Source organism: Aquarana catesbeiana, linkage group LG07 (assembly GCF_042186555.1).
Source record: "Aquarana catesbeiana isolate 2022-GZ linkage group LG07, ASM4218655v1, whole genome shotgun sequence".
Lineage (NCBI taxonomy): Eukaryota > Metazoa > Chordata > Amphibia > Anura > Ranidae > Aquarana > Aquarana catesbeiana.
In genome coordinates this window covers 308,582,035-308,608,227 of record NC_133330.1, presented here as the reverse complement: position 1 = coordinate 308,608,227, position 26,193 = coordinate 308,582,035, and the positions used below count along the sequence as shown (strand labels likewise).

At 42.6% G+C, this 26,193-nt stretch overlaps 1 protein-coding gene across 23 annotated transcripts in view; it reads left to right on the top strand.

Moving 5' to 3' along the window:
• Positions 1-26,193, top strand: part of ADGRL2 (adhesion G protein-coupled receptor L2) — a 297,985-nt gene that overhangs the window by 192,942 nt on the left and 78,850 nt on the right. For all 23 annotated transcript variants that reach the window (XM_073593665.1, XM_073593662.1, XM_073593661.1 and 20 more), the window contains exon 5: positions 10,066-10,866. In XM_073593665.1, coding sequence (XP_073449766.1) covers positions 10,066-10,866 — 801 coding nt within the window. The remainder of the gene's footprint in view (positions 1-10,065; positions 10,867-26,193) is intronic.

Below are 26,193 nucleotides of genomic sequence, written 5' to 3'. Positions count from 1 at the left end.
CATGACATTCTAGGGGTAACAGGTCAAAGAGAACGCCAGATAAAAAAATCATCAGGGGGATTGTGTGGCCTCCAGGATGCATTGGCTCTCCTTTGCCCTACTTGTTGTAACTAGTTGAACAATAAAGACTTTGGACGCCTAAGGATTTTCATTTGGCCCTATCTATTGTCTATTACACTTGGATTTCTCTCACTCGCTTAACTGCCTTCTCCTGGGGGTTCCCATCTTTGTGGAAGGCTGCCAAATACAGGCCACTTGGTCTCAAGTAATGAGGTTATCCTTATTTTGATAACCTGTGTTTCCAGCACCCCTCTGCCACTGCGTAGTGGCATTCTAGTTGTTTGCGTTTGTCTCAAGTGGTGATGAGCAAAGTATGTGCTTTACTTTGTGTGCACAAATGTTACTTAAAGAGACCGTAAAAGTTTTTGTCATAGCTTTTAGGCTGGGTTCACGCTATTGCTGCATGCGGCTCACAGCAGGGGTCAGGTGCGTCCTGGTTCACTGTTTCAGGTCCGATATCAGCCCGAAATTTTTGGCTTAATTTGGATCTGAAACAGACCAAAAGATGCACAGGACTCCTGTGCAAATTCACACTGGAGCCGCAGCGGAGATATATGAACCGGCTCCATAGAGAGCCAGACAAAATCTCCTGCTATTGCGAATTGGATAAGGGTTCTCCCTTCTACACACATAAACAAACTTGCAGTAGTTATATCCTTCCATACTTCAAACAAAAACTAATTTTGGCTTTAGAAACAGTAAGGCCTCATTTGTACAGCCAACTTGGCCATGGTGTGGCACGTATACAGCAGATACTTGCTGCTTGGTGTCCAGGTGCTTGTGGACAACCTCAGTCAGGATGCCCATATAAGCCAATGGCAAGGTGATGGGAGCCATGGCTGTGTGTCCCTGTAAGCATGTATCTACATATCGAGCAGTTACATGCAGTTTGGGACAGATGATTGGCCTTGGACAAATTTTGCATCCAGTAATGCTGTCCCTAACCACATTAACCACTTGATGTTCAGATACATTCTTAAAGCAGCAAACGGTCGCCGCTCATGTCAGCCCAGCCTGTCATTGACTTGTACAGGCTTCCTGGTGGTGGTTGTCTGCACACATCTGGGCTCCCGACTGCAGATATCTGTAGTATACTTGGTGCACAATGGAAGATTTGGCCCTATGAATGAGGCCTTAAACAGAAAGGCAGATTTAACTTTCTAAAAACATGGCCTTCAATTTCCATTGTAGCCATTTAAAGAGGTGACTTCATATTTAGCCTATTATTTCAGCCAATTAAATTGATTGGCTGTATTCTCTAACCAGCCATTCTCAACTATGGTTACATACAACCCTAGGGTTCCTTCAGAAGCAGTAAGGGGTTCTTTGAGCTTTGGCTGATTTACCTCCCATCTGATGGTTGGTTCCGTGTCCAGTGTCACTCGGCAGAGCAAACAAGCATGACACCAGTGATCTTTATAGCTGTCTGCAATGGTTGGCATTCTGACCACCACTGTACATGGTGGTATTCTTCCCACTATCAAGTGGAATTTCCCTATTGACCCCTAATGAACTGATTTTAGCATGGGTTCCACGACACCCACACATTATTTTAAGGGTTCATCTGGGGGTAAAAAGGTTAAGAAAGGCTGCTCTAATCTATTGAGAGATTGGCGGTCTTCCCAGGTATTGATGTCAGGCTTTGTTTTTTTGTGAATTTAATTATATTTAGAAATAGGCTATAACCTGTTGCAACCATTTCTTTTCTTTTTTTTTTTTTCCAACATGTCACTCACATCAGGTGCTGTGGGCTACTGCACTTTGTAGATAACTATTGCAATTTGTACAGCTTTATCAAATAAGCCAGTAAGAGTTGTTGCCACTTGCTTATCACTGGGAATAATATGTCCTTGCTGTATTTTTAATGTCAGCTGTGCTGGAGATCCCCTTAGCCTGACAGTCCAGCTGTCCTTCTGGAAATCCCCAGCGAAACAAACACTTCTCTGCTGATTAACCGAAGCCACATTTTTTTTTTAATTAAACCGCAGATCTTTATCTGCTAAAGCCTGATATTTCCCCCCTTGACCGAAAGTCTTCACAGGGCAGAGAGATTATCATTGCATGCAGTGGTGCAAGTCAGGGCATCTCGCATTCCTTCCTCTTTGAATCGAGAACAATCAACATTTTTTCGTAGCCCTGTTTTTGAGCAGGAGAATGTGCCATTGTGAGATTTCAGATTGTATATAAAATACGCATTTCTATTTGGAGCTTTCATTAAACTAATGCCTACTGATCCTGCCACTGAGGTCCTTGTTCTGGCACTTGCTGTTGTAGGATGACAGCTGTCTCTCTTACATTGCTGCCTTGTCAATTGAGTCCCTGATGGATACTACAAACAGCCATGCTGACACATATTGCACAAGCATGGTCCACTGTTGTCACCATTTTTATGTTTTTTTGTTTTTTTTGTTTGTTTTTTTTTTTTATATAATATGTTTTACTTACCTGCTCTATGCAGTGGTTTTGCACAGAGCAGCCCGGATCCTCCTCTTGTTGGGTCCCTCGCCAGCGCTCCTGACTCCTCCCTCCTGTCGGGTTTTCCCCACACCGAGCAGCGTGCTCTGAGGTCACCCAAGCCGGGGCTCTGTGTGTTCATTCACACACAGAGCTGAGGCTCGGCCCTGCCCCCTCCTTCTCCTGATTGGCTCACTGGTTGTGATTGACCGCAGCGGGAGCCAATGGCTCCCTTTGCTGCCAAAAGCCAATCGTGAGAGTCCCCGGAGAGGCAAGGCTCTTGTGGACATCACTTGATTGAGAGGGGGCTCAGGTAAGTGTTGGGGGGAGGGGGGAGCTGCTGCTGAAAAAAAAGTTTATTTTTTTTACCTTCATGCATAAAAGTAAAAAACTTTGTGCCTTTACAACCACTTTAATACTACTTTAAGATACTCAGTGCCTTGGAAAACTAAATACCATCTATATCCGCTTTAAAGTGTATCTAAATCCAAGAACAAAGATTACTAGTCCTTAGATGTTGTGGCAGCATTACTTTTCTGTTTTAAAGCCAAGTTCTGTTTTCTGCAATTGCAGAAAATTGACTGTTCTACTTTAAATCCCTCCTGTGCACAGAACTGAAATCTCAAAAGAAATGTCACCAGCTGTCCCAGTTCTCTTTATGGACTACACAACACCCTTTCCCTATATAGTGGAGTTCAGGGGGAGATGTTTGGAGTCCAAATCAGGAGAGCAGCTTAAGGTGACAACGCTGCTCCTTCATGGATACAGTGCTGCGACTAAGCGTTGTCTCCCTGGGACAAGACGCGCGTCACTGGCAGAATCCTCAGACAGAAATTATCACTGAAAAATACATAAAAAGGAAATGAATGCAGCCACCACTTCCAAGGACTGGTAGGCTGCAGTATATTCAATTTTTGTTCTCTGTTCAGATCTTCTTTAACTAAACCTGTTGCTCATCCTGCATAGGTGAAACACAGGTTCACTTTAAGCTTTGAAAAACAAATTGCCTTTGTATTGTGCTGAGTAAGCCTTTTGCAGGCCATGCATCCAATGTCAGGATAATGAGAACAAGTGGTGTCCCCTTGTCGGCACACACAATGTAGGCCATTTCTGCCGGGTGCTTCTGTCTCTCCTCCAAATTCTCGTTTTCTTACTGCTGTCAGCCAAAAGCCGCTTCCCCCGTCTCTTTAGAAGAAACCTGAACAGCCATTTTTATCTCAAAATCCTTAACTGAAAATCTTGCAAGGGGCAAGGCTGCAAGCCTTTCAATCAATCTCACCCGCACACAACCCTTATCATAATATTTTGAACGCGTTAACACTGGCATTCGTTTCATACAAGTAATATTGTGACAGGGAATATGCATTTACATTTTTTTTAAGTCAAAACTCCGCTGCCAGTGGGAGTTAGTTTGGAATACAATGCATTTTCTTATTAAATTTGATCAGTTGACATTTTTTTCATACTTCCAACATCAGCCTAAATTCTGGGTGCGTTCAGCAAAATCTCAGACAAGGACAAGGTAACTGCATTGTAGTCTGATGGAGTTCAGAGTGAATCTATCTTCCAAGGTCCTAGCTAAGAGAAGCTATCAAAAGATGCCTGATAACTGTATTATAGTTCTGTTTGCCTCTGATTTTAATTTAGTACTATTTATTACAGGCCGACCATTTACTCAGCACTTTACATACTGTACATTTAAAGCGACCCCGTCCCCCAAGGAGCTTACTGTGCACTTGCAATCAGGTTCTGCCTCTAAGGTGCTTATTGTGTATTCATATTAGTTCCTGCTTCCAAGGAGCTTGCTGTGTATCCATAGTCCCCACTCTCAAAGAGTCTAATATACATTCAAATTAGTCTCCTCCCACAAGGAGCTTACTAAACATTCACATTAGCCTGTCCCAAAGGAGTTTACTGTACATTTACATTATTCCCTGTCACCAAGGAGTTTTACTGTACGTTCAGTCTCTGCCCTCAAGGTGCTTACTGTACATTTGGTCTCTGCCCCCACGGAGCTTACTGTACATTCACATTAGTCTGTCCCCAAGCAGTTTACTGTACATTCACATTCATCTCTGTCCCCAAGGAGTTTACTGTACATTCACATTAGTCTTTCCCCAAGGAGTTTACTGTACATTCACATTCCCTGTCTTCAAGGAGTTTACTGTACATTCACATTAGTCTCTGCCCCCAAGGAGCTTACTGTATATTCACATTCCCTGTTCCCATGGAGTTTACTGTACATTCACATTCCCTGTCCTCAAGCAGTTTACTGTACATTCACATTATTCCCTGTCCCCAAGAAGTTACTGTACATTCACGTTAGTCCCCGTCCTCAAGAAATTTTGTGTACATTCACATCAGTTCCTGCCCCCAAGGAGCTTGATGTGCATTCAGATCAGTCCCTGTTCACAAGGCACTTACAATCTGAGAACCCTATCTCTTATGTACACATGCACCCAGACACATACTAAGTCCAGTTTAGGAAATTGAAGTGCCCAGAGGGAGCCCACACACAGGGAGAATATGCAAACTCCATGCAGGCAGTGTCCTGACTGGGTTTCAAACTGAGGAGCCAAGTACTTCAGGCAGAAATGCTGAATCGCTAAGCCACTATGCTACTCCTAAATTTCACTGTATTAGGAGCCTGACTTAATTACAGAACTTCAGCAGCTGTAATTTCTCTGGCCAATGGGAGCCCCTCAGTCACCATTAAGGGCATCAGCAATGAATTGGGGAATAGCAGTTGACAGGGCTAAATGCAGAAGTCCGAGTAACAAAGTGAAACTAGTTTCAGAGAAGCACGCATGATGGGTTTCATTATAGGAGAAGTCCAGCTTGAGCTCATTTGGCTGGGCTTCTCCTACGGGTCACAGGAGTGCAATTTGTTTTGCACTCCTGTGACCCGTTTTGAGTGGAGGGCGATCTGAGGTTCGCTCTCTGCTGACATCACTGGAATCGGTCCAATCGGTCACGACAATGAAGTCTGGATCTGCCAGGTGCCTGGACTGGTGCCTGTCTCAGTCTCTCAGCGAGCCGCAAAGAGACTGAGACTGCTGCTTCCCACTCACAGCTCAGCGTTTCAATGAGCCTGGAGGAGCAGAGAGGAGAGCTGCTTACTGACAGGCAGCAGCTCTCCGCTCGGGGAGCCAAGAGAACCGAGCCATTGGCGGTGTTCAGTGGCTCGGTTCTCAGTGCAGAGGCGGCGGGGCACAGATGCAGCACTGGGCTGATGCTGCATGCACCTAGGTAAGTATATTGGGCAAATTAAAAAAAATCATACTTCATACTCTTTTAAATTTCCCCAAAGGAGTTTTGGCAATAAAATCCAAGTAGAAGCTCAAAGCCTTCCCTATTTGACTCCCAAATTTCAAATTTTAGGGCACATCAGGAAAAAATTATTTGCAAAAATAGTATTTTGCGCTTCCTACCTGGGATAATGTCAATAGATCTTCTTATGAAAGCGAGGAAGAACAAGGAGGCGAGACATGCCTATCGGTTGTTCTCTGCGCCCTTCAGGGTTTCTGTAGCAGCCAAGCTCAATCCTTTTTTCATTTTCAACTCTCACTTTAAAAATATCAAAACTGATTAGTTGCGGTGAGGAAAGATGAACTGTCTTGTTGGCTTAAACTCCTTTGTAAAACTCAGAGTCCTCCTTGGAGCTCTTGTCCAAGAATTCAGGTATTTTCAAGCTCTACTTAATGCTATGCACACTCAGGAGCAAGAAGTCAGCAGGCATCTTCGTGAGGCCAGGTGATAGGGCAAAGAGTGCCAGAACTGTTTGCTGTAGAAATAAAATAAATAAAAAGAACAAATATAAATCTTTTGCAAGTCTGCTGTAATAATTTAAGTATAAATATTCAGGTTATTGACTAAGCTCAGCCACGGCTGGTACACTTTGAGCAGTCAATTCCCAGCTAGTGATGTTCTAAGGGCCAGCGTCAATTTCAAGGTGAACATCAGACCAGTTCTCAGAGTGCCGTGTGAACGAGGTAGACATCTTAGGAAGAGTATGCAAAAGCAATAAGTGTATAGCTTCTGCTTTCTTCGAAAGGTATAATACTCAACTTGCTAATTAGGTGCCCGTTTTTTTTTTTGTTCGTGAAGCAGCATGCACATTCCTCGCAAACTCTAACTTGCATATACTCAATGCATTTTTTAACAACTTTTTTTTTTTTTCTTTAAAACACAGAAGTTCAATGAGGCTTTCTTGTTTAAACAAATTGATCGTATTCTGGAGATTAGTAACCAAATCTAAGTTGCTTAGACAGCAGTAAGTTTGCATAGCAATAAAAAAATAAAAATAAAATGAAAAACTGTTTAAAAAATACTGTTTAAGGACCCCCTCTCTTTATTAATCTTCTATCATTATAAGCACTTTGGAGGTACTTTTTTCCAGTTTGGAATTGTAAACAATTCTGTAGTGCTGCATCTTTGGGAACATTCTGTAGTTCGGTATACCATAATGGGGAGTTGTCTTTACGTTGTTTATTGAAGTATCACTGTAGTGCACCTTTCTTCTTCCTGTTTCCTGTAATCTGAAAGTTGCTGGTGATTAGAGATGGGCCGAACGCCCCCCTGTTTGATTTGCAGCAGAACCCCCGAATAGGGTAAATGTTTGGCCCCAAACTACGAACTCCATTGAAGTCTATGGGTGCCAAACATGAGAAATCATAAGTCCCCATTTTTGAAGCCTTATATGCAAGAATTGGCCATAAAAAGGGTATAGGGGTCTGGGTATTGCCCTGAGGGACATGTATCAATGCAAAATAAAAAATAAAAAAAAATAGTTTTAAAGGAGTAGTGATTTTAATGATGCTTAAATTTAAACAATAAAAATGGAAAATACTTTAAATATGGTGCCTGGGGGGGGGAATTAGTCTGCCTGTAAAGTGGCGACTGAAGCATGGGGGGGGGGGGGGGGGGGGGAATTAGTCTGCCTGTAAAGTGGCGACTGAAGCATGTATAGAACCTGCTGCGGCAAAAATTAAATTTAAAAAAAAAAGGGGTCGAATCGCATTTAAATTGATTTGCGGTTGCAGAAATAAAAAAAATGGCGTGGGCCTGAAGGACTCTAAGCAGTTAAGAGTACAGGTTTCAGGAGGTACACACCAATTATCCTGTGAGGTGGTCTGTGTGTGCTATGACCTCTGTGGATTGCTCAAAACCTGTATCAGTTCTGATTTTGGTACCACGGAGTGTGGGAATGCTCTGGATAATTCATTGCTTTGTTGAACAGTTGCCTGAAATTTTAACTTTATATATAGATAATGGCTGATTTCCATGGCATCAATAACATTTTGAAAGAAAAGTATGATGTTCCATATTGTCATACTATACAGAGATAGAGCTGCAATTTACAGTCGAGAGGCACCAACCTTGCATATCAGAGATGCTGATTCTGGCAAGGGTCAGCAGTGGCAGAAATGTTATCCTTATCCCCAACCTGCCAATAAGATAAGAGAACCAATAGAGAATTACTTTGCAGGATTTTGAATTAGGCATTATACTATAGTTAAGCTCTAGTTTTGCACTTTTTATTTGACCATAAACCTAAATACAAGGGAAATGTATAACTTTAGGAGTAGATAGCGAATGCTTCCAAGGTTGGAAAATGTATGTGCAGCCTTTCTTGCTAAATCGTTTTTTAGGACTAACCCCACAAGTCCCAATTCTACGAATGAGACATCTTGGTGTCTGGCCTAAAGTTCTTTTTATCTAGGGAGCATAAATATGCCTTTATTAATGGGTAATTTTTTTTTTTTTACTTTGAGTTGCCTGAGAAAGGCTTTTCAGATATGTTCTTGATATGTCAAAACACCTCCAGCCCTGGATTACATCATTCCAAGGCTTGGCACCCATGGAAATTTTGAAGACCCTTATAAGAGCAGGCTTTTGAGAAAACTGAGGAACCACAGAGTAGGATGGTCATCATTGGCAGCCAACCATATTTTACAGTTTTCCTAGTGCAGGATTTTAAATTGAAGCAAATATGGTTGGCTACCATGGAACCAGTTCATTTTTATAACCTTTTTTTACAATATTATATTTGTATAGAAGCAAACTTGTGCTTGGTGCTTCCTATGTTTTTCCCAATATACAAGTGAAAACGTCATATAGAAGAAGCAACTATTTTGTAGGCTTAGCCAGTAAGTCCTTTTAAATAGGGTCACCTTATTGAGGAACTTCTTGAGGTAGCCATTTTGTGCCTCACGGAACCTATAAATCCAATAGTGAGCCCAACTTGGATTTTTTGAGATGGCCTAGACAATTTCTGTGGCAGCCATTTGTGTCTCAGGGGAAATTAAAGGTTCCACAATTAGCAGAGCCCAGCATTAAACAAATTTTGTTCACAAACCAGTCGGTTTAATTATCTGTTTTTTAGTGCATGCCTCCCACCACCAACCCTTTTTCATATTGAAAGGTTGTCAGGTATCCACTCATATGATTCACCGTTGATTGTATAACAACTTTTTTTTCACTAGGTGTTCCAGTCTCGTCATTTTATCCAATATGGCGGATTTCTTGCTGTGTTCCCTTCTTTAGTGTGTGTACTGATTGCACTACAGAGTAAATGGTCCATTCATGTTAATCTCTCTTTTTTCTCCTTGCACCCCTTTTTCACTTTCTCTTCCAATGCTTAAAATAGAAGTGGAGCAAAAAGGTAAATAAATAACACAGCCCGATCCCACCCCCCTCAGCTCCTTGTTATGTGCCATATGGATGTTAACCTTCTCGATCCCCCCTTATCCCTAAACACTGAAGTTCTATATTCAGCAGGATTGCATTTCTACACCCCATACACAAGTTGACTGCTAATTAAAAAAAATAAAAAAAATAAAAAAGTGTTGTGATATATATGTCACATAGGTGGGACACCGTATATGCATTTATTGTGGGAAATGTTTTCTTGCTCTCTTCCTTTTCCCCTAATTGTTTTACTTTTTTTACCAAAAATTTTTTGTTTCAATTTTCATTTTTTTTATTACTTTGCTTGGCTTCCTTACTCCTGTTCCCTTAGCATGCCACATTTTCAGGCCTCCCTGCTTTGTTTCATCCATTGCTCAAGTTGTGTTATTTTGTTATTTCTTTTCTTTTCCTTCTCTTGTTTTTTTGTTCTTCCAGCTCCCAATTGCCGTAAAAATGTTGTGTTTTTTCTCAGAGATGTTCCAGCTTTATGTTTCCTTTCCCAAGTTTTTTTCAATGCCTATGTTCATTTGTAAACGTACAAATGGAAAACCATTCACATCTTTCTAACATCTAAACATCTAAACTTCACAAGAACTGTGTGTGTGGTTTTTCATTGCCCAACAGGTTTTCGGCTTAGACAACTTATTTTTTAATGTCCAGAAAATTGATGTCTAAAATTTACTGTGTTGTAAGTCAAGTAGATATTTAGTTTGGCACTGTCAATGTACACACTCTCCATTTTAAGATTTTTTTTTTTTTTTTTTTTTTAACTTGTATTGTTGCTGCTGGAAGTGGTTAAGAGGGGGAAATTAACGTTTAGTATGTCTTTTGTAAAATAATCCTCTTTCTACTTTCTACTAGTTTTTGTTTGCCCTGGGGTGTTGAAAACAGTGGTGGACTCTCCATATATTTATGAAGCAGAGCAGAAGGCAGGTGCATGGTGCAAAGACCCCCTCCAAGCTGCAGATAAAATTTATTTTATGCCCTGGATTCCGTACCGTACGGATACGTTAATGGAATTTGCCTCTTTGCAAGATTTTCAGAATTTCCGACAGACTACAACCTATAAACTTCCCAACCGAGTGGATGGCACAGGATTTGTGGTTTATGATGGGGCCGTGTTTTTTAATAAGGAGAGGACAAGAAACATTGTTAAGTTTGACTTGAGGACTAGAATTAAGAGTGGGGAGGCCATTATTAATTATGCCAATTACCACGACACATCCCCTTATCGATGGGGTGGAAAAACCGATATCGACTTGGCCGTTGATGAGAACGGCTTGTGGGTGATCTATGCGACGGAACAAAACAATGGAATGATTGTTATCAGCCAGTTAAATCCTTACACTCTCCGGTTTGAGGCCACCTTCGAAACCTCCTATGACAAGCGGGCAGCCTCAAACGCCTTTATGATTTGTGGGGTCCTCTATGTGGTGCGGTCCGTCTATCAAGACAATGAAAGTGAAACAGGAAAGAATGCAATTGACTACATCTTCAACACCAAGCTGAACCGAGGAGAACCTGTTGATATTCCTTTCCCCAATCAGTATCAATACATCACCGCAGTGGATTACAACCCTAGGGATAACCAGCTGTACGTGTGGAATAACAACTTCATTCTACGATACTCTCTGGAGTTCACCCTTCAGGACCTAGCCCAAGGTAAGAACTTGATGTCTTTTTCTTTCTGCTTCTATCCCCATAACGTCAATAACAAGGAACAATGTACTATTTGTAACTTGGTTTGATCTATATTTTTGTTTGTTTTGAATTTTTTTTTTTTTCCCCTACCACGTAAGTGCAATTTGCAGTTTCCCTAATGAATACAGTTATTCTAAAAACCTAAGGAAACTTTCCTTGAAAATAGATACCAGGTTACAATACAGGCTAAGACTGACTTGGGGTTGCATTGCAAACAAGATGACAGATCAGAAAATACATTGGTATCAAGGGTCATTATTTTAATAGAGGGTATAAAAAGGATTAAAAAAAATAAATAAAAATATATATATATATATATATATATATATATATATATATATATATTATTTTTTTTTTTTCTGTTTTGTATTTTTTTAACAGTCCATAACATTTCAAAAAATTACCTTAAGAAAGCATTCAGTGAGAGCAACATTTTTTTTTTTATATGTAATACATTTATTATTAGTAAAAGTTTTCCAAAATATTAATTACACATGAATAAATCACCCATAAATTCAAGTGGAAAGAAATAGTATTACAACTTTTGAAGAGATTATTATTATTAGTGCAAGAATGATATTGTATTATTCTTGTTTTGTAGCTCTTGGGTTTTTGTTTTTTTTTTCTCTGTAGCTGTAGTACAGTTTTTCCCACTTGAATAAACTCGGTAGGTGCTTTCTGTAGTAAAAATGTGTGTGTGTATGTGTGTGTGTATAATATATATATATATATATATATATATATATATATATATTGCATTATATGTACTGTTGAAGCTTTTGTGCTGTGCATGAACTAGTCCGGGATTCAGGACAGTGAATTGATGCATGACTCATGATGCTTTCACGTTCAAGCAGCACACACAACACTTGGCTCAATGCCGCCGAAGGATTAAAGCCCTGACAATGTTTGCAAGTCACGCCTTGCATCCAAAGGAAGTAAATATGCCCTTGATCTTAGGTTACTGCTTCTGACAGATGTTGTGCGATAAATGTAATGATTTTATATGACAGTCTCATGACTGGCATTAAAATCTGCTTATCATGTCTATATTGTCTTTTTCCCACTGCTTCCACCTGAGAGTTTTTGTTTTACAGTAGAGAACGTATTGCTTCTGTCCCAGGTGTTGCAGAAATAATTTACACTGTTTGTTTATTTATTATGCCTTTAAAATGGCTTGCAGGAGATAGCTCATTTCCGACATGTGCTAAATTCCCATTATATTTGAGCGCACAGGCTAGTGTATGATGCATCATCTGCTTCAGAAAGCTGAATACATCCACCTCCATTCTGCCTTCATGTACTTTACCAGCGCAGCTTAACCAACAGTTTGTTAGGATCATGTATGTTTTAACCACAAGCTGTTGATGTGTCAGTGGTTTGCAGGCACTCCCCCCCTTTTTTTTCCCTTGCTTCCTGGATACAGTAGGACTCCCCTCTTGGTAATTATACAGTGGCTGCACTTGGCCGTAATCTCATTTTAATTTATGTTCCGTGGTGCAGGCCTTTTTTCTCATAAGGTCACAAAACCAACTTGATGTAGTTTGTAACTGGTTTGTAGCATTACCGAATGTCATTTCATAGATCTCCACACTATAGGCTTTATCCACTTACTAATCTGTGTTCAAAATGTATTTTTTTTTCTTTTGCTTGGATTCCTCGGACTTTCCCATTCTTCTATCTGTCTTTTTTTTTTCGTTTTCCTTTGTTCTCCCTTTCTTTTTTTTTATCTTCTCTCATTTCCCTTTCTATTCATTCACCCCCACCCCCACCCCCCTTCTTCCCATCCTTTCCCTCGTCCCTCAACCCTTTCCTTCTCTGGTCATGTCTTTCTTTTCCATACCACCCTATCATTCCCCGCCCCATACTTCTTTCCTCCTTCCCAACCCTTTTCCAGCCTACCCTGCCTTCCCATCTCTTTCCTTCTCTTCTCATCCCTTGCCTTCTCTATTCATCCCATACCTTGCCTTCTCTATTCATCCCATACCTTGCCTTCTCTATTCATCCCATACCTTGCCTTCTCTATTCATCCCATCCTTTGCCTTCTCTTTCCATCCCATCCTTTGCCTTCTCTTCCCGTCCCATCCCTTGCCTTGTCTCTTCCCGTCCCATCCCTTGCCTTGTCTCTTCCCGTCCCATCCCTTGCCTTGTCTCTTCCAGTCCCATCCCTTGCCTTGTCTCTTCCTGTCCCATCCCTTGCCTTGTCTCTTCCCGTCCCATCCCTTGCCTTGTCTCTTCCCGTCCCATCCCTTGCCTTGTCTCTTCCCGTCCCATCCCTTGCCTTGTCTCTTCCCGTCCCATCCCTTGCCTTGTCTCTTCCCGTCCCATCCCTTGCCTTGTCTCTTCCCGTCCCATCCCTTGCCTTGTCTCTTCCCGTCCCATCCCTTGCCTTGTCTCTTCCCGTCCCATCCCTTGCCTTGTCTCTTCCCGTCCCATCCCTTGCCTTGTCTCTTCCCGTCCCATCCCTTGCCTTGTCTCTTCCCGTCCCATCCCTTGCCTTGTCTCTTCCCCTCCCATCCCTTGCCTTGTCTCTTCCCCTCCCATCCCTTGCCTTGTCTCTTCCCCTCCCATCCCTTGCCTTGTCTCTTCCCGTCCCATCCCTTGCCTTGTCTCTTCCCGTCCCATCCCTTGCCTTGTCTCTTCCCGTCCCATCCCTTGCCTTGTCTCTTCCCGTCCCGTCCCTTGCCTTGTCTCTTCCCGTCCCGTCCCTTGCCTTGTCTCTTCCCGTCCCGTCCCTTGCCTTGTCTCTTCCCGTCCCGTCCCTTGCCTTGTCTCTTCCCGTCCCGTCCCTTGCCTTGTCTCTTCCCGTCCCGTCCCTTGCCTTGTCTCTTCCCGTCCCGTCCCTTGCCTTGTCTCTTCCCGTCCCATCCCTTGCCTTGTCTCTTCCCGTCCCATCCCTTGCCTTGTCTCTTCCCGTCCCATCCCTTGCCTTGTCTCTTCCCGTCCCATCCCTTGCCTTGTCTCTTCCCGTCCCATCCCTTGCCTTGTCTCTTCCCGTCCCATCCCTTGCCTTGTCTCTTCCCGTCCCATCCCTTGCCTTGTCTCTTCCCGTCCCATCCCTTGCCTTGTCTCTTCCCGTCCCATCCCTTGCCTTGTCTCTTCCCGTCCCATCCCTTGCCTTGTCTCTTCCCGTCCCATCCCTTGCCTTGTCTCTTCCCGTCCCATCCCTTGCCTTGTCTCTTCCCGTCCCATCCCTTGCCTTGTCTCTTCCCGTCCCATCCCTTGCCTTTCTTTCCCGTCCCATCCCTTGCCTTTCTTTCCCGTCCCATCCCTTCTCCTTTTTTCCATCCCAGTGCATTTTTTATCACTCTTCTTTCTCTTTCTCCTTCCCATCATTTCCTCTTCCATCCTTCTAATCTTTCCTTTTTCTCTTCCCCTGCCTTCTTTACTTTTTTTCCCTCTTCGTCATTTAATTTTCTTCTCACTTTTTCCTTTCCTGATCCCTTTCTTCTTCATTTTTTTTCTCTTTTCTTTTCTTGTGTCTTTCCTTTTACTCTTCTCTCCTTTTCATAACATGCTGCATGACAGACTTTCCATTGATTATTTTTTCTCAAATGTAAACATTTCCAATGGCCTGCCTCCTATAATAATTTTCCTTCAAGTGATCACTACAACTGTATGCTTTTTCACGGCAGTCAGAATGTTGATGTATTATCTACTATTTCTGTCCGTGTTGGAATTTCATGTAATCAAGTCGTCTTGACGTGACCCGGGAAGGTCACAGATTACAGCAGGTGACAGTGGTGAATGTCCAGGATCTGATCCTGACATGTTAAGACCACTTGACAGGCATTTTTCAACAAAGAATCTTAATGGCCGCTGCAGTTCTCAACGCTTCAATTTTCATGGTGCTTGCGAATAATTGATATTTGATGGATGACGATTGTAACCAATAATTATAGACATTTTTTTTTTTAAAGGTATTATATATGACCATTGATTTTGATTAATGACAAGCTGCAAGGGTAGAAGGCTTGGGCAATTTAAGGAGCACAATAAAGAGTAGAACATAATGGTTGTTTGTTAAAATAATGAATGTGTCCCTTGAGATTTCCATGTGGCTGTAAAGATTAGAAGGAAGCTCTTTGATGTATCCTAGGAAGTAGGTAATTTAACTATGGGAACAGAAAGCACGACATACATAGACTATACTCATTGAAACAATAAAGCCTAATTCTGGGCACAGTGCCCCTACCATCACTCCCTCCCATCTCTCGGTAACCCATCCTACCAGGCATTTAGCCTGTAAAGTCAATTATAGTCACCTGAGCCCCCCCCCCCCATTCAGGTGCCACACTAAAGCCTTTTGCCCCTGCGTGCACCACTAGTCCAGCATTTATCCTCATCGGCTGGTACTCTTCTCAGGTTCACGTCAGGTTTTTTCGGAAATTAAAGAGGACCACCCTCTCTGCCCAGCCAACGTCACTTGGGTAATAACGTGGACACCTAGAAAAAGCTCTGGATAATTACTTCCCAGCAGTCATAAGGTGGTGGTAGGGGGTTGAGTTTTATATCACAGTTTGGCTTTAAAGCTGAAATTCAACTGAACCATTAACTATATATGGATAAAATACACATACTGGTATGTAAACCCGTATCTGTCAAAAGATTTGTCATTGTGTTCGGCCACCTTCAGGATTCATATACCTCTGCCAGACAGCACAGCCAGTAAGGTGTCTAAAATGGATCCTAATCTTCATCAAATTTCTCACCCTAACAAGATATTGTCACCCATCCAGACTTGGTCACTGCTTCCCCACTGCAGGAGTTCATTCTGCATAAGCTCCCGTGTCTGAGCTTACCTAGATAGATGTCACTGCCTCTCCTGCTTTAGGCCGATTAGGCCTGCACACATCACATACTTCCTCCTACCTGATGCCCCCCACAATGGATCAAGGAGCAAATTGCTTATGAGGTCTGTGTCATTGAAGGAAGATGTACGTTGGCAATTTTGTTACTTCCATTTTCATGCACAAATGTTATTTGGTATCAACTGACCAAATGATAAAAATTAGAATGGAAATTCATCCAAAATGTCTTTGTCAGGTGACATTGAGGTGATTTATGATAATGTCTTGCAGTTTTTTTAATAATTTGGACACTGAAAATTAAAGAACAATTTTGTTTTAAAGCTCATTAAAAGTAGCAGGATTAAATTGCCCTAATTAACTACTAATTAAGTTAGTGGCCGGCATTATCTATAGCAAGTGAAAGTTTTTAATTTTTGAATATCATCAACCCAGTGTTGATTGAACCTTTACAGTGGCATGTTGTATTTTGCACTCTTGAATAGATATCTATACAGCACTACAGTGTGAGGGTGCAAAGCACAGAATTGCTGTATACTTAACCTACACATACTACTATGCTGTGAATAGTTTGTTTAATTTATTTATGTTTATAACAAGTGCAGCGCTCAGAAACCCAAAACTAAAATGATATAAATAAATAGAAATAAAAAATAATCCTATGAATCACCAAGATCATCCTCAATCAGCGGTGGCCGGTCCATGCGCCGCCCTTCTAATCTCCATGAGGGGCGCTGGATGCATTTTTTTTTTTTTTTTTTTTTTTTTTTTTAGGCACATGACTAGAGCCCGAAGCTCTAATTGGTTTCAAAAAGGTTGGGCTCAGGGAGCAGAGCACTGCGCTACGAGCCCACCCACTTTCAACATTAGCGAATCAACATTGGCTCTTGTCTTCCTGCTTCTCCTCCCGGCCAATCAGGACAAGAAGTGGGTCTTCCGACCTGATTGGCTGGGAGGGGAAGCTGCCCAAGCCACCCACAACCTGGATGGGGTAAGTGTGGACCTGATGGGGGGGGGGGGGGTTGTTTTCCACCACCCCCCCAAAATGAAGCACCAGCCGCCACTGCCCTTAATGCCTCCTGTTCATGTATTAACCAGGCCCAACCCTGCTTGGCTTCCAAGATCAGGCACATTCAGGGTGGTGTGGCCTGGTTAGTACTTGGATGGAAGACATTGAGGGTTAGATCTTGGTGATTCATAGGATTATTTTTAATTACTATTTTTTGTTATTTTAGTTTTGGGTTTGAGAGTGCTGCACTTGTTATATACTTACATCTGTTGACCAGAGTATATAGGCATAGTGTCAGCAGCTAATATATGCATAGATTCACCTGAACACCATTATTTCGCTTCTACTCTGCTTTCATTTACTTTATTCAGCAGGTTTAAATCCATTCAGAAGAGCGGCATGCATTGCGTACTTTCCTATACTATCAGGCAGTTAAAAATTAGTAGGTGCTGTGCCAAATGTAAAGGGAAAAATTAACAGAGCTCCAAATAAAAATGAAAAAAAGCAAAACGGTTTCATTCCATTCTCTGGATATATATGATCCAAAATGGCCATTTGGATGCTGAATATACCAGCAAGCCATAATGTGTCCTTTAGCACTGGAAACAAACATCTACCAAAAGTCAAGTCAAAAACAAGCCCTTGTATTCATAACTGTCTCCGTTAAGAGCATTAGACTGTAAGCTCTGTTGACAGAAACTTGTGTGATGGATTCTGTATACTTCATCTCTGAGTGTAAAAATACTATTTATTCAGTAATAGGAGAACATTTTTCAAAGAAGAACTGCCTTGATTGCCCTTAGCATCTCCTCCCTTAAAAAAAACTGAGTTTGTTGCCCTTTCATTGCCAACCTGAATTAAAAACATTAAATCATAATTCCAGTTGTTTTGGACAGCACAGATAGTTCCCTTTTCAGAATCATTTGTCAAGGCCTTTATCGTTTCTGTAAGGCAGAAGAAAAAATGGGTGCCCAAGTGGTTTTGGTTTTGGCTGGAGCTCTATTTAGCTGGAGAACATTTTTACAGAGAGCCTACTGCATGCGGTTGCCAACTCCAGGAACATAGAGAGTCCTGACATTTAAGAAAGCCAAGACAATGCAGATCAAACTCTGCTCCAACCTAGCAGAGGGTTCTGTTTCATTTTAATGATGTACATTTTACCCAGTTAATATTTATTTCAAACTAATGTTCAGTTGAGTTAGATTTTCCATGGCACCTTTGAAAGAATCAGGGTCATATAAGTGAAGCCGTGCCAGAGAAAGTTTTGTAGACCAGATTCTAGAACTGACAACAGAAATCTGAGCCAACATGTTGGAGATGCAGCCAAGGAGCATATGGAGGGTAGATCAGGGTTGTAAGCATTGCCAGTTCTGGTGGCTGGGACAGTCCGGATGTGGGCTGTGAGCGATACAGCACGATGTAAGCTTCCTTCGCGTGCTCTGCTGTTCATTCTCCGTCCTAGGAACATGGTTTTCTGTAGATAGACTGCCGAGGTTGTCCTCATATTCCCTAACATTCCCATTTATTTGTATGAATTCATTTACGAATCTAGTGGTTTGTGAAGTCCCCCTGGCACCATTTATGTGTATTTATGTTCTGATATTAAAATTCTTTCTACAAAACATGGGTGGTTTTTCCTGAGTTGATGACATTTTGTTTTGTTTTTTCGGGTGTTTTTTCAGTGGAGCTTTCTTGTCCTCCAGATTTTAATGGTCCAGTAAACCAAAACTATCAGTTACTGTGCACAAACATAGAAAGACGAACGCTCAGAACTTATATTTAGGGCTGGTTCACGTTACAATTTCTGCATTCCTACATGAGGATTTTTGATGCGTTCCAGTGGGTTTTTTTTTCCCTTCTATCTAAATTGAGTAAACCTACAGTCCGGTGTGTTTTTGATGCATTTTGCCGCATTCCAGATGTGTTCTACACCGAAAAAAATGCAATGTTTTCTATTATTGACTGCACTGGAACCCACTGCACCGGTGTGAACTAGTGCCATTGGAATCAATGCTATGCATTGTCCATGCACTTTTGATGCAGAATAAAAACACACTGAACTGCTTTTGTTGTGAACCAGCCCTTAAAGTGATTGTAAAGGCCCTTTGTTATTTAAAGAAAAAAAAACATACAAAACATGTCATACTTATTTCCACTGTGCAGTTCGTTTTGCACAGAGCGGCCCGAACATCCTCTTCTGGGGTCCCCCGGCAGCTCCTCCTCGCATTGCACTCTCCCGGGGGGTTACCTTGCAGGTGCGCTCCGAGTCCAGCATTTGCGTCCATAGACGCAGAATGCAGGACTTGGCCCCGTACCCCCCCCCCCCCCCCCCCCGACGCCCGTGTCATTGGATTGGATTGACATCAGTGGGAGCCAATGGTTGCACTGCTATTAATCTATCCAATCAAGAGCCGAGAACCCCAGGCAAAGAAGGTGAGCTCATCGCCGCCCAGGGAATAAAACTGGCTCAGGTGAGTAAAACCCTTGTGCACGCTCCCTCATCACCGAGTCACTGAGACTCGGGTGATCACCGACCCGAGTAAGGGGCCAGTCCTGGCCCCTTACCATGTGATCAGCTGTCAGCCAATGACAGCTGATCACATGATCAAAACAAAAGCTCTGTGATAGTTATTTTTTCACCGGCTTATCAGCAAGGGACAACGGTCCCGAAGAGGAAGAGGCAATTCTGCCTCATGCCACGAGTACCCCCTGCCATTGCCACCTGACAGTGCCCACAGTGCCCATAAGTGCCACCTTTCAGTGCCCATGAGTGCCACCTGTCAATGCCTACGAGTGCCACCTGTCAATGCCCACCAGTGGTGCCAATCAGTGCCACCTAGCAGTGCTGTCTATCAGTGTAACCGATCAGTGCCCATCACTGCCACCCATCAGTGCCGCCTCATAAGCGTACATCAATGAATCATTTGTGGGGAAAAAAATAATACATTTCATTTGGGTACAGTGTTGTATGACCGTGCAATTGTCATTCAAAGTGCGTCAGCGCTGAAAGCTGAAAATTGGTCTGGATAGGAGGGGGGTTTAAGTGCCCAGTAAGCAAGTGGTTAAAGAGGAGTTACGCCCCACCTCCAGCAGTGTCCTCACCCAAGCCGAGTCTTGAATCTGCTCTCGTGTACTGCCACCGCCATCTTGGCCTTGCGGCCTCACAACTGGCTTCCTACTGCGCATGCACGAATCACGCTGCGCTTTGTGAATGGGCCGGCTGTGGAGTGAAGGCGAGGGGACGAACTTCTGTCTCACTTCGATGCAGCAAACTGAGCCGGAAGTGGGGGCGGGTACCTGTCAAAACCAGGTACCCGCTACCCCCCGCTCAAAGAATGCCAAATGCGGCAGTGGTGGGGGGGAGGATGCAGACCAGCAAAGATTCCCCTTTTGGGTGGAGCTCCACTTTAAGTAGATGTATATCCTAACTACCTCGTTCACATGGGTGTACCGAAGTGCAGTTGGGATGCAGCAGTTGCATGGACACTGCTCCCATTTTCAAATCCTTGCGGTACATCCGTGTGAACAAGGCCTCATTTTCTGCATTTTTCTTGTTCAGCTTTTTTGTGGCCGCCTCGTAGACACTTCCTGTCTATATGCACTGCTGTGATGATTGCACAGCATATATGCAAAAGCGGGTGTCTCAAGCCACATAAACAAGCTGTCCATTCACAGTGTGCATGCCTCAGTGCCCATGTGATTGAGGCCTAAAGGACACAGCTATATGAAGCATTGGATGAAGATGACCACCATGGAAACTTACACATTTAAAAACAAATGGACCGTGCCAGCTTAAGCACGGTTAAGCTTTGCATGTTAGGTTAAGGGTGCTTCTATATTTTAGTATAAGGTAGGCTATGGATGCTTAAAGTGGTTGTAAACACCGCTTTGTTATTTTTACCTACAGGTAAGCCTATACCTGTAGGTAAAATGAATATCTCCTAAACAGATATATCAACTTTTTAGAAGATATTCACCCTGCATGCAGCCACTGACATCAGTGCATGCGCTCTGAAGGTCGGGCATACTTGTGTGGGAATGACTTTATCGTAGCTCAGCCACTTACAGCGCTGGAGCCTGTGATCCCGGAAGAAAGGACGGGAGAAGATATCAGCCCTCTCAGCGGTGACCGGCTATCTCTTCATCCTAAGGTGAGTATTTTATACATACTAGCACATTATGCCACTGTCCTGCAGGTTTTTTTGTTTTTTTTTTGTTCAGCGGTTTACTACCGCTTTAATCTCCCCACCTTTCAACACCAAAGAGTGCAGGGAGATCTTCCTAGAACATGCACAGACCTCAGGCTTGGAGCTCTTGATGTTATAATCCAGTCTCAGGAGGCTGCGGGCAGGAAGGGGGGAGGAGCTGAGTGGGTACCTGCCAATAAATTTTAATATCTTGTTGAATCTACAACTTTAATTAAAATTATAACCTGTCACAGAGGTCCTTTTATTTAGGCATTTTCTATTATAGGGTGGCAACGCTTTACAGGCCTCCAATGGAAAGGCCATTTCAAATATGTTATACAAGGATGGTCCACTGTTGTGACTATCGCGCCCTGTCCGCACTGAGATTCCAAGTTGCATTAAAATTGCGACAAGACACTCATTTGGGTGGCATTCATCCTTAAAGGCACCTACATACATACCGTATATGCATATACAAATGTGCCTAGGTTGGGGCCAACATTTGGTCCCTCAGCTTTTTTTTTTCCACGCCAAACATGCATAGGGCAGCTGATTGAAGAGAATGAACTGCCCTATGAGCAACATGCGGAATCACATGAAAATCACCCATGTATAACCTTGAGTACGAGTTCCTTCTACACAAATTTGAAGCGGACCTAAGGAAACCCAACCTGAGAGAGGCCATGAAACTTGAAGACATGTAGAGATAAAGTGGCTACAGGACATCCACAACACTGAGCTAAAATAAAGGATGATAAATATCGTAATTTACCGGTCTCCAGAAAACCCTACAATACTACCTATTAGGAGACTATACCTAGAATAGCACACAGCATAAAACTTTAAGTCCATGTTTCCTTTAAGCGGGTCAATAGTTCCAACTTCCAACACAGTGTCATCAGATGATTGAATACTTGTGTGGGAGTGGACTTTCTATACCCAAAGCCATTTAAATGTGAAAATTCTATGGTGGTAGCACGCACATAGAAGCAAAAATATCAGTACAGTCAGTGAAATATGATAAATATTCATTTTTCCCTTGGTTTAATAATAATGGAATGGGAAGGTACAGGTCTGTACATGCCATATTGCTTTGATTGCTAGTTTGCTCCCTAATTATACAGGCAGAGGAAGCTGTCATATGTCCTGTTATCAGTAGCGATCTCTAGGGATAAAAATAGCCTACGTGTATCAAGAATTACCTGCGATCCAGGCTAATGGAACGCTGCTAATTTTAATACACATCGGAATGATTAAATACACACTAATCAGCACAGCGTGCTGTGGGATATGGACCTAATGATGACATTAATAGCACTTTGCCAAACTTGATCAGCTCTCCCGCGGTTTTTGAAGGAAAAACAAAATTGATGGCGAGTAGAGGGAAAAAAGAAATGGGATTATGGCATAGTTTTGTTAATTTTAGTGGTAATTCCATGTTAGACTGTGATGCTTTTTTTCTAAAGGATAGGCAAAACTACAAACAGAATGCAAAGAGGCAAGGCTTCATAAATTGAATTGCGTGCCAGAGGCCTGTTTGTTGTTCTCTGCAGCCTTGAGTACTTTTCCACATCTGTCACTTGGCATGATCACATTGAAGGCAACACGGAGATCTCATAGGGTAGTTGGATGCTTAGGATGTAGGTACATGGACGTGACTGCTCAGTTCAGTAGGATGTTTATTGCTTGGGCCTGTAGCATCTTGTGCTTTTTATCGTAGAAGCAAGACAGGTGATTGTCCTTGTTTCTGCGGGTAGCGTTATGGATAACTGTACCCAAGAACAAAATTGTAATATATTGTAGCTTACCAGTCCTTAAAGTAGAAGTCCGGCTTTAACTAAGACTAAATCTGCTCCCAACCCCTTCTAATTCTAATCCTATACTTACCTATGGTCCGGTCACATGGTCTTTCCAATGTCTGGCTGCAGGGGAGAGTAGAGAGCGGAATGCCCCGTTGGTGAAGTCACCCATAGGCTTACTAAGGGGCATTCATTGCCAATCACATGACCGGCCCGGAGTGCCCTTAGAATAGGTAGGTATAAACATCTTCCTTTCACAGGATAGTTAGAATGGCATTGAGAAAAGGGGTGGGAGCTGTTATAGACCTAGAGACTGGCCTTCCACTGTAAATGTGGCTGTATTCATTATGTTTTCAGTGAGAGAGCATTTTCAGCTATATATAAAATACCTGTTGATTCTGCAAGAAATTCAATATGCCCTTTCCAGTAAACTGAACTTGAATAAAAAACGTCAAGAGCTGCACATACATAAATTCTGTATAACAATAATAATCTTTTTTGTGAAAACTTCAAAGTGAGGCCAGGCACTGATGTTGGACGAGAAGGCCTGGCTCACGGTCTTCACTCTAATTCATCCCAAAGGTGCTCTATCGTGTTAAAGTGAGGCCAGCCAAGTTCCTCCACACCAAACTCGCTCATCCATGTCTTTATGGACCTTGCTTTGTGAACTGACCCAAATCATTTGGTGGAGGGGGGATTACGGTGTGGGGTTGTTTTTCAGGGGTTGGGCTTGGCCCTTTATTTCCAGTGAAGGGAACTCTTAAGGCATTAGCATACCAAGACATTTTGGACAATTTTCATGCTCTCAACTTTGTGGGAACAGTTTGGGGATGGCCCCTTCCTGTTCTAACATGACTGAGCACCAGTGCACAAAGCTAGGTCCATAAAAACATGGGTGAGCAAGTTTAGGGTGGAGAAACTTGACTAGCCTGCACAGAGTCCTAACCTCAACCCGATAGAACACCTTTGGGATGAATTATTTATTTATTTTATTTATTTCAGGTACTTATATAGCGCCGTCAATTTACGCAGCGCTTTACATATACATTATACATTCACATCAGTCCCTACCCTCAAGGAGCTTACAATCTAAGATCCCTAACTCACATTCATACATACTAGGGACAATTTAGACAGGATCCAATTAACCTTAGATGCAGACAAGCAAAGAAAGTGTTTCCACCGCTCAGGCTGACACTGACCCAGGTGTAAGTAAAGGTTTCAGAGCAGAAGAGTTCCAGGTGCTGGCTGAATGCTAGACAAGGCAGGCTTGAATGGAGGAGAGGATTTGGATGCCGCACACCGGATGTAGTCAAAAAACTTCACTTTATTGAAAAAATGGGATCATCAAAATAACAAGACTGTCATGCAGAAAGTACAGGTAAGCTGACGCGTTTCGCACTCAGGACTGAGTGCTTACTCATAGCTATGAGTAAGCACTCAGTCCTGAGTGCGAAACGCGTCAGCTTACCTGTACTTTCTGCATGACAGTCTTGTTATTTTGATGATCCCATTTTTTCAATAAAGTGAAGTTTTTTGACTACATCTGGTGTGCGGCATCCAAATCCTCTCCTCCATTCAAGCGATCCAATTAACCTACCAGCATGTCTTTGGAGTGTGGGAGGAAACCAGAGTACCCGGAGGAAACCCACGCAGGCACAGGGAGAACATGCAAACTCCAGGCAGGTAGTGTCGTGGTTGGGATTCGAACCAGCGACCCTTCTTACTGCTAGGCGAAAGTGCTACCCACTACACCACTGTGCTGAATTAGAGTGGAGACTCCGAGTAAAGGCAGGTGTCCCAATACTTTTGACAATATCGTGTATCTAAAGAGCATCATCTATTTACATTTAAAACGACAACTCCCCTCTCTCTCACTGATGATACAGTTCCCTGGCTGTTATGCTGATTCAGTGGCCTGCACCATGCTACCTTCAAAAGAAAACTATGCCAAAAGAGACAGGAATGTAGAGCAAAGGGTTCTGGCTTCCCTTGTCAATGACTGAGAAAGTGTGGAAAACTAGTCTTCCGGCGTTTTTAGGAGAGGTCAGGAAAGGCAGCCGCACATCTAGAGAAAATCAAAAACGTAGGAGCTGAGTATTATATGTAATATCAGGTGCTGCATGGCTCCAGACCTCAGTGATCCTAAAAAATGTAATAAAAGGTTGGGCACAAGCATAAAAAAAAAGTAGGAGCCCATTTAAATTAAATTAAAATAGATCTATTTTATAAATAAAAAAGCAGGGGCAGCAATACTCCTCTTCATTGCAGAGCGCCCCACTGTAGTACTACTTTTTCACCACAAGATGTCTTTAGTCCTCTGGGTTGAATGGCACCTAGCATCACTCAACCTGGAAGATTGAATGCAAGGTGGGGTGGGAAGGGGGCAGCCAACCTGAAGTTGGGATTTAACTCCCCAGCAAATGCCACCAAGTGAAAAAAAAATCTGTCTTGGGTGGACTGACCCTTCATTGACATCCTGTATCGCCCCCTGTTTTTTTGTTTTAATTATTTAATTGTTGTTTCTATTTTGGGTAATGGGAGCAATTTGCCGCCAAGCAAAGCTGACGTCAAAATTGATTTAAACCTGCATATGATTCTAATGAAATTTCATGGCCAGTTTAGTTAATCAATACGCTATTTGATGTGGGCTGGAATTGAAAAAAAAAAAAGCCGTTACATTACATCAGTGAAGAATCAGTGCCTTTAACCTTGCTGTAGTTCTTATTTTCCTAAATTTCAGCCAGGATGCAAGGTTGGTGAAACCCCCAAACAAACCATTGAACATCTGGCCCTGTTTTCTGTGTCTCCCGTGTGAACTAGGTCTCACCCCCCGTCAAGAAATCCTTGGGAATCGTAGAAGCCGGGCGCTTAAATTCCACAGGCTAAATCAAGGAGAAAGACCTATCAATTAAATTGCTCTCTGCATCCAAACTTTACCGTGGCAAAGAGGGCCTAGAAACTCGCCGGCACGACCTTCAACGCTCTTCCTCCAGTTTTGTCACTTCTCATTCAGGGGCATGTACCGTCCCTTGATTAGGGACTCGCTCTCTCTTTTCTAAGGGTTTTTTTTTTTTTATCTAAAGAAGCCATGTCAGTTCATAAAAATCTTCCATCTCTAAGGAAGACATGCATGCAACTCTCGTCTCTGTTCAGAGCTAATCAGGCATGGTGAAATCTCTCAAGCAAAAATCAGGCCTGGGTAGGAAGATGGCCCAGGAATTATTTTTCATGCATGGCATTGTCTAGAAACATTTCATTTTTTTTAATCTTGTTTTCAGCGTTCAGGTCTTTTTTGTCTACACCGTACCAATGTGAAGCAGTTTTTTCCTGTCAGTCAAATTTATAACGGAATATAAAAGGATGAATTCACTGAGGTGGTAATGGAAGATAAATAGGGGGAAATTTTATCGTTCACGGGTATCTAAACGTCGGCCTTCAGGCTTGATCCGATCCTCAGCCTGAAATTGGCTTGATAACATGAT